The 7,614-nt window shown below is 46.3% G+C and overlaps 1 protein-coding gene across 2 annotated transcripts; it reads left to right on the forward strand.

Annotated features, from left to right (window-relative positions):
* Positions 1 to 582: 582 nt before the first annotated feature.
* On the forward strand, positions 583 to 6,751 carry Tpp1 (tripeptidyl peptidase 1). Of its 2 annotated transcripts, XM_042691399.1 has the most exons (13): positions 583 to 625; positions 740 to 811; positions 1,028 to 1,167; positions 2,301 to 2,451; positions 2,664 to 2,791; positions 2,937 to 3,115; positions 3,231 to 3,429; positions 3,563 to 3,751; positions 4,014 to 4,083; positions 4,479 to 4,599; positions 4,703 to 4,861; positions 5,236 to 5,361; positions 5,532 to 6,751. In XM_042691399.1, the coding sequence occupies exons 1-13, from the start codon at positions 609 to 611 to the stop codon at positions 5,670 to 5,672; spliced, it is 1,692 nt and encodes a 563-aa protein (XP_042547333.1). In that variant the 5' UTR covers positions 583 to 608; the 3' UTR covers positions 5,673 to 6,751. The 2 variants fall into 2 exon arrangements, with proteins under 2 accessions (XP_042547333.1, XP_042547332.1); XM_042691398.1 differs by having other exon boundaries at positions 596 to 811.
* Positions 6,752 to 7,614: the final 863 nt, after the last annotated feature.

Raw genomic sequence — 7,614 nt, forward strand, 5'->3', positions numbered from 1 at the left:
CAGATGGCACTGGGAGCTCAGGAGCCTAGTTTGAGGCTGATTGTAGTAAGCCTTGTCGTAAGCTTCCTACCTGGGGCAAAAGGGCAGCAGAGAGGGATTGGTTCTTTGGGAAAGAATCTAGGACTGTAGGACCAAGGGTCTGAAGAGAGGGGAGGATGGACATGAGAGCAGATCAGCGAAGAGATCCTTCCCCCTTGGAGCCACTAAATATCTAGAATAAGAGTTTTACATTCGGTGATATAATTTACTTACATCGGTGTAAATTCTCACTGCAACCACATACAGTCTCTTATAAATGAGTAAGTCTAGGCTCTGAGAGGTAAAATCGTTTTCCTACTATCACACCTCTAGGAAAAATGTATCTGTGAATCTTCAAAGCCCATTCTCTTGTGATTCTTGGGTGGCAGGATGTGGGCAACAGGTTGGGAACCCTGATCTGAAATGCATACCAAGGTAAGAGAAGAATCCAAGGGCAGCCCTATGCATTGGGGAACATTCATTTGAGAGGGAGGAGCCATCTTCGTCACTAGTTGCTAGGCAGAGAATGTGGAAGTGGAAGACCGGGCCATGTGACTTGTCACATGATCCCGGATCATCAGAAAGGCGAGATGAGACTCCAAACCTGGTGAGAAACTGGTGGGAGGCAGGTGAAGGGGATCACATTGGAGGGAATACATAGAGAGGGTGGGAATACAATGGCAATCCAGATCACACTGAAACTCACCCGCCGTTCCCGCAGCCTCCTAGGGCTCCTTGCCATCATCACCGCCTGCAAGTGCACTTATAGTCCAGAGCCTGACCAGCGTCTGACGTGAGTTGCTTTAACACTGACTACCCCACTGTCCTCCCTTACCCTGGTACTACTCCGTAGCCTTATCCTCAGACTTATCAGTCTTGATCACCTGCTATGACCCATTTCTGTCTGGGAATCCTGCCCAAAGCCTCAGTTGTTAATCCAGAACCCTCCATGACCCATATTTCCCAATTCCTACCCTAACGAAGGATTATTCTCTTCCTGACACTGCAGGCTGCCTCCAGGCTGGGTGTCCCTGGGCCGTGTGGACCCTGAGGAAGAGCTGAGTCTCACTTTTGCCCTGAAACAGCAGAACCTGGAGAGACTCTCAGAGTTGGTACAAGTGCTATCGGATCCCAGCTCGCCTCAATACGGTGCCTGTCGGGACTGGGGCCGGAAGTGGGATGTGTGAGGGACAGGGAGTTTTGACCTGCCAGGGGATGGTGCAGATCATGGCAGGGTTGTGTTCGTGGTGCCCTCAAGGAAATTGAATGGCAGTAACTGTCACTGGGGAGTTGCTGAATGAAAAAGTACACCAGAAATTAGGCTAAAAACTGTAACTTTATACCCTATTTCCAATTTTCCACCTATGTTCTTCAGTCTGAAAAAGCCAAGGTAGATATGATTAAGAGCACAGGCTTTATGATCAGATCTAAATTCAAATTTCTTACTACTACTTACCCGTTACTAGGCGAGTGATAGAGCCTAGTGCATGTGAGTGATCCTCAACTCAAATTGCTTCCTACATCCTCAAACCCACTTCTCTTTCCTCTTCTGCTCAGACATGGAGGCTGCCAGTTCAGCCACTCTATTTATTGCCTTCGCATTGGTTCACTTCTGGCCTGCCCCCATTGTTATTAAGTTCATTGTATATTCTCTCTCCTTGACTACTGCCCTTTTCTCCTGACCAGTCTGCAGTTCCCAGCACTCCGCTCTCTACTGTACTCCCCATTCGACTCCAAAGCAGTCTCTTCAATGGTCAAGCTGGATTGTATCCCTCACTTGGTTAAAGTCCTTTATGGCAGGGAAAATGTGTGTGTGTGTGTGTGTGTGTGTGTGTGTGTGTGTGTGTGTGTGTGTGTGAAGGATAGAGGTGAGGGATCATCCATATATGTAGGAAATAGTAAATCATCACATTAATTTTAAAACCAACAAGTATGGAGATTTGAACAAAATTAGATGCTGTATAATCGATTTCAAGAACTTTGAAAACTTTTATTGGAGATAAGGTTAAAATGGAAAAATTTAAATTATTAACTTCCATTATTTTTTTTCGCCAACCATGGCAGATGAATACCGTGCTATAATATTTGTAACCCAGTAGCCTTTAGGTTGACTCCATATTTCTTGGTCATGGTATTCCAAGTCTCTCCCATCTTTTTTCCCCCAGGGCCACCAGCCCCTACCCAGCCCTCTCTCAGAGTCTTGATGTTTCCTGGTTGAGGTCCAAAGAGGGAACTTGATAAATCAATGAGTTAAGACAAGATTCTCTTGTGAATCATTGCAGGAAAATACTTAACCCTAGAGGATGTGGCTGAGCTGGTCCAGCCATCGCTGCTTACCTTCCTCACAGTCCAAAAATGGCTCTCGGCAGCTGGAGCCCGAAACTGCCATTCAGTGACCACACGGGACTTTCTAACTTGCTCTCTAAGTGTCCGGTGAGAGGGAATGTTTGCCCAGTGGAATGATTGCCCCCATGGAGGATACCAATTGTCCCATCAGGGAAACTAATCACCCCAAGGGGATGAAGTTGAGAACCTGCCAAGAGCTTGTGGGCAGTAGTTAATGCATGACTGGTGTGGTGCTTGGGCTGCCTCCTCTGCTCCATTCCATGCATTCTTACCTCTGTTTTCTCAACTCTAACCTCTAGTCAGGCAGAGCTACTGCTCCCCGGAGCTGAGTTTCATCGCTTTGTGGGGGGACCTGCAGAGACCCATGTTGTAAGGTCCTTACATTCCTACCAGCTTCCTAAGGCCTTGGCCCCTCATGTGGATTTTGGTAAACCTGGTGTGGTTGGTGGGGATTGGGAAAGGCAGATCTTGGGACTGGACCTGGGATGGGGGTTGAGGGGGGGGTAGTTGTTGGATACTGTCAGTGGCAAATAGTCTGTAAGATCTCCTGAAGCCTGACCCCATTCCCACAGTGGGAGGCCTACACCGCTTTCCCCCTACCTCATCCCTGAGACAACGCCCCGGACCGCAAGTGGCAGGAACTGTTGGCATGCACTTGGGAGTGACTCCTTCTGTGATCCGTCAACGATATAACTTGACAGAACAAGATGTGGGCTCTGGCACCACTAACAACAGCCAGGCTTGTGCCCAGGTGAGCCAAGCAGGGAGCTCCAGGGTCCTCACGGCCTCCCCACGGTGTCTTCCATGTCTTGCCATACTGGGGCTTACTCTCTGACCCCATGATTCTGCTCTGACTCCCTCCATAGTTCCTGGAACAGTACTTCCATAATTCAGACCTGGTTGAGTTCATGCATCTCTTTGGTGGCAAATTTGCACACCAGGAATCAGTGGCCCGTGTGGTTGGAAAACAGGGCCGGGGCCGGGCCGGGATCGAGGCCAGTCTTGATGTGGAATACTTGATGAGTGCTGGCGCCAACATCTCCACTTGGGTCTACAGCAGCCCTGGTACTGCTAAAGGGGCTAGATGGTGGGAGGTGGGATGGATCCCTGCTCCATCAAGGGAATGACCTAAGCTTGAGGTGGATCTTGACAACCCCCCTTGTACCCACTTTTTTTTTTTTAATTTTAAATAATCTAGGCCGGCATGAGGCACAAGAGCCCTTCTTACAGTGGCTCCTGCTGCTCAATAATCAGTCGGCCCTACCGTATGTGCACACTGTGAGTTACGGAGATGATGAGGACTCCCTCAGCAGTGCCTACATCCAGAGGGTCAACACCGAGTTTATGAAGGCTGCTGCTCGAGGTCTCACTCTGCTCTTTGCCTCAGGTAACCTAAACTTAGATCTCCTACCAATTCACCCAACCTAGGAGCTTTAACCCAACAGAGCTTGGTCTCTGATTATCTGAACTCAGAATCTTAACAGGGTCTATGGGTGTGATCTAAATTGTGAGCTCCTGTTGGAACAGTGAATACTGATGTTTCCCATCTAGTTTAGGAACCTATATACTAAAATCTAACCAACTAATATGAATGCCAAGCTTCTCTCTCTCTCTCTGTCTCTGTCTCTCTCTGTCTCTCTCTCTCTCAGGTGATAGTGGAGCGGGTTGTTGGTCTGTCTCTGGAAGACACAAGTTCCGGCCTAGCTTCCCTGCATCCAGGTACGCAACACAAATTACACCTTCCCTGTGACCACAAATATTTCACCTGGTAACGTGAATCCTTCACTTTATGTTGTAGAACCTTCGACTTGACCCTCCTAAGTGCTCCTATGACTTAGCCCTCAGCATTACCCACCCTCTCACTTCCTGTGTCCCAGGCCCAAAGTCTCTTGATTAGGACACAGCTCCCAATGTTTCTCTTTCTTAGGCTCTGGGCCTTTTTGTGACAGATTATATGCATAATTAACTCAGACCATGCCTGAAGCATGCAAAACATTGCAGTCAACTCCGTGTGCATGCTTCCTTACAACATCTGGCCCTTGTAGCATGACTTAGCCCACCCATATCCACGTTTTAGAGGTCCCTAACTATTTGAATGCTGTTTGCTCCCTTAGCCCCTATGTTACCACAGTGGGAGGCACTTCCTTCCGGAATCCTTTCCTTGTCACAAATGAGATAGTTGACTACATCAGCGGTGGTGGATTTAGCAATGTGTTCCCGCAGCCTGCATACCAGGTAGGTGCATGTTTGTGTGGATGAATAAGGGGTTTGGGGATCCTCACTTCATCACACTGCTGGACAGGCCACAGACTAATGAATACTCAAAAATGTCTTTTAGGAAGAAGCTGTAGCCCAATTCCTGAAGTCTAGCCCCAAACTGCCACCATCCAGTTATTTCAATGCCAGTGGCCGTGCCTACCCAGATGTTGCTGCACTTTCTGATGGCTACTGGGTGGTCAGCAACAGTGTGCCCATTCCATGGGTGTCTGGAACCTCGGTAAGAATCAGCCTGGCACCGGGCACCAGTGGTCTACACTTATAATCCTAGTTACTCAGGAGACTGAGATCTGAGCATCATGTTTTGAAGCCAGGCCAGAAAGGGAAAGTCTGTGAGACTCTTACTTCTAACTAACTACAAACTGCAGGAAGTAGAGCTGTAGCTCAAGTGATAGGGCACTGGCCCTGAGCAAAAGGGCTCAGTGCCAGTACTGGCATCAAACCCCCCACTCAGGAACTGTCCTTACTCTATCTACCCACTAGACCTTGCACATAGAACCTCTCAGTCTTCTGAGACCTCTGAGCCTTTTGAACCTTCATCCCCAAAAGTTCAGTCACTCTGAAATCCAGCATCTACCTATCTCTGCCTTGCAGGCCTCTACTCCAGTGTTTGGGGGAATCTTATCCTTGATAAATGAACACAGAATCCTCAGCGGCCGCCCTGTTCTTGGCTTTCTCAACCCAAGGCTGTACCAGCAGCGTGGGGCAGGACTCTTTGATGTAAGTGTGGAAGAGAAGCATGTGGATATTATTGTAGGAGTATGAGGAGGAATAATTTGGGGGCAGGTCTAATGTGGGATAGCCTTTGGGACATGCATACACGGTGAAGAAATGTCATCTATTGGTACCTATATGAGCAGGTTCAGTTCTCATGCTCACCTCCTTTCTAGGTAACACATGGCTGCCATGAGTCCTGTCTGAATGAAGAAGTGGAGGGTCAGGGTTTCTGCTCTGGTGCTGGCTGGGATCCTGTGACAGGCTGGGGAACACCCAACTTTCCAGCCCTACTGAAGACACTACTTAAGCCTTGACCCTTTCTTGCCAGAAAAGCTGAACAGTTCATCCATGCACTTCCATTTTTTCTGCCTTCTTTTTTCTGCCTTGTTGGAACCTCTGCTGTACCCTCAACTGTTGATTTCTGTAGACAGCTTATCTCCCTAACCCTGACTCCCAATCCTACTAGGCTCTATCATGCTCAAGTCCCCCAACTTCTGCTTTAAGCTCCTTCCCAAGATGTAATCACTAGCATTTTTCTTTTCTTCCCACTTCCTCTTTTCAGTCAAGGATGTTAGCACTGATACCAGCAGGCCCAGATACGGTGCCCATTTCTATAATATTATGTGCACTATTTTACTTCAACTTTGCCCTCCAGTTAATGAAGTTGTTGTCCCATCTTTTACTCTTTCCTCCCTGATGCTGAGAGGCAATGGCCTCCTTGTTTACCTCCACTGTATACTTATCAATCTGTGCACAATGATATATTTCCTAGAAATTTTCTTCCAGGGCTTAATTTTGATCACTTCTACCTTCCTCACTCATAAACTTGTCTCTGCTTCCTCACAGAATGTTGGATATTCTTCATTGCTTTATTCTCTTTTGTACTTTACTCATTGTTTCCTGGAACAAACCACTGGCATCTATAGCCATCTCACTAGATCACATTTCTACTCAATAGTGATTGATACCTCAAATATAAGACCTCATCTCCCTCCATCCCAGCCCCAAAACTTCTTGTTTTGTCTTGGTAAGTACTGTGCTTCTTTGAACCAAGCCAGATGTCTGTGTCTTTGATTCTCATTTTTTTCACTCCTCTACTACCTTCGGTTTAACCCATCCTACTGACTCTTAAATATACCTTAGCCGATCCAAAAGTCTTCCTAGTTATATTTCTGAGTATCTCTAGAACATATCCACCTTTCTCCATCCACACTGCTACTGTAATTCAGAGAATGACATAAAACCCTTGAAAAGAAAACCAAAACCAAAAACAATGTGTGTCCTTCCTGCTCATCACTAAATCACCTTACAGAGTAAAACACAATACTATAAAGCTATTTAGTTGATAAAATCCTTTCAAAGATTACTGGGTTAAGCATGGGCTTTTTTTTTTTTTTTTTTTTGCCAGTCCTGGGGCTTGAATTCAGGTGTGTGGGCCCTGATCCTGCGCTTCTTTTGCTCAAGGCTAGCACTCTATCACTTGAGCCACAACATCATGTCCAGCCTTTTCTGTTTATGTGGTATTGAGGAATTGAACCTAGGGCTTCATGCATGCTAAGCAAGCACTCTACCACTAAGCAATATTCTCAGATCCCCTTTTACTCTTTTTTAAAAACTTCATGGCTCACAAAACTTATTTTTTCTTAAGTAACAAATTATTTTTCCTTTCTCCTACCTAACCTCCAGGAATTCTCACCCTAATTCAAACTATTCAGTCACCTTACCACCACCCAATACATTTGCTAGGTTGATTTCCAGAATTCTTTAAAGATTCAACTCAGAATTTACCTCCTAGTTCCCTGAGGCTAGTTAACGTTATTACAGAAAAATCCTAAATTTCCAAAACCAAACTTGGTTGAATCTTGGTTCTGACATAGATGGAGAGACCTTTAGCCAAATAAGTTTATCCCTCTGAGACTGTTTCCTCATTTGTTATCAACAATCCTTGTTTTTCACAATCCGGGAATAAAATTAAGTGGAATGTTAGTCTCTGATACCTGGAAGTAGGCTGCAGAGTTTAGTTCCCTTTCTCCCTTGTACTGCACACTCTATGGCTCCTCTCGCAGGATAACAACCATATAGTGTTGAAATTTCAAGTTTACGTGTTTGCTACCCTTTCCAAGACCACCGGTGCCTAGCAGAGTAGAATTGTGTCCTAGAATTTGTAAGCCCAGGCCCCAGCCCAGAGTTGACAAACAGGAATTAAATGTCTGTTCAACTGAAAAACCTCCCGCTTTCACTCGCTGTGATTTTTGT

This window comes from Dipodomys spectabilis, unplaced genomic scaffold, assembly GCF_019054845.1.
Source record: "Dipodomys spectabilis isolate Male_0828 unplaced genomic scaffold, ASM1905484v1 ptg000145l, whole genome shotgun sequence".
NCBI lineage: Eukaryota > Metazoa > Chordata > Mammalia > Rodentia > Heteromyidae > Dipodomys > Dipodomys spectabilis.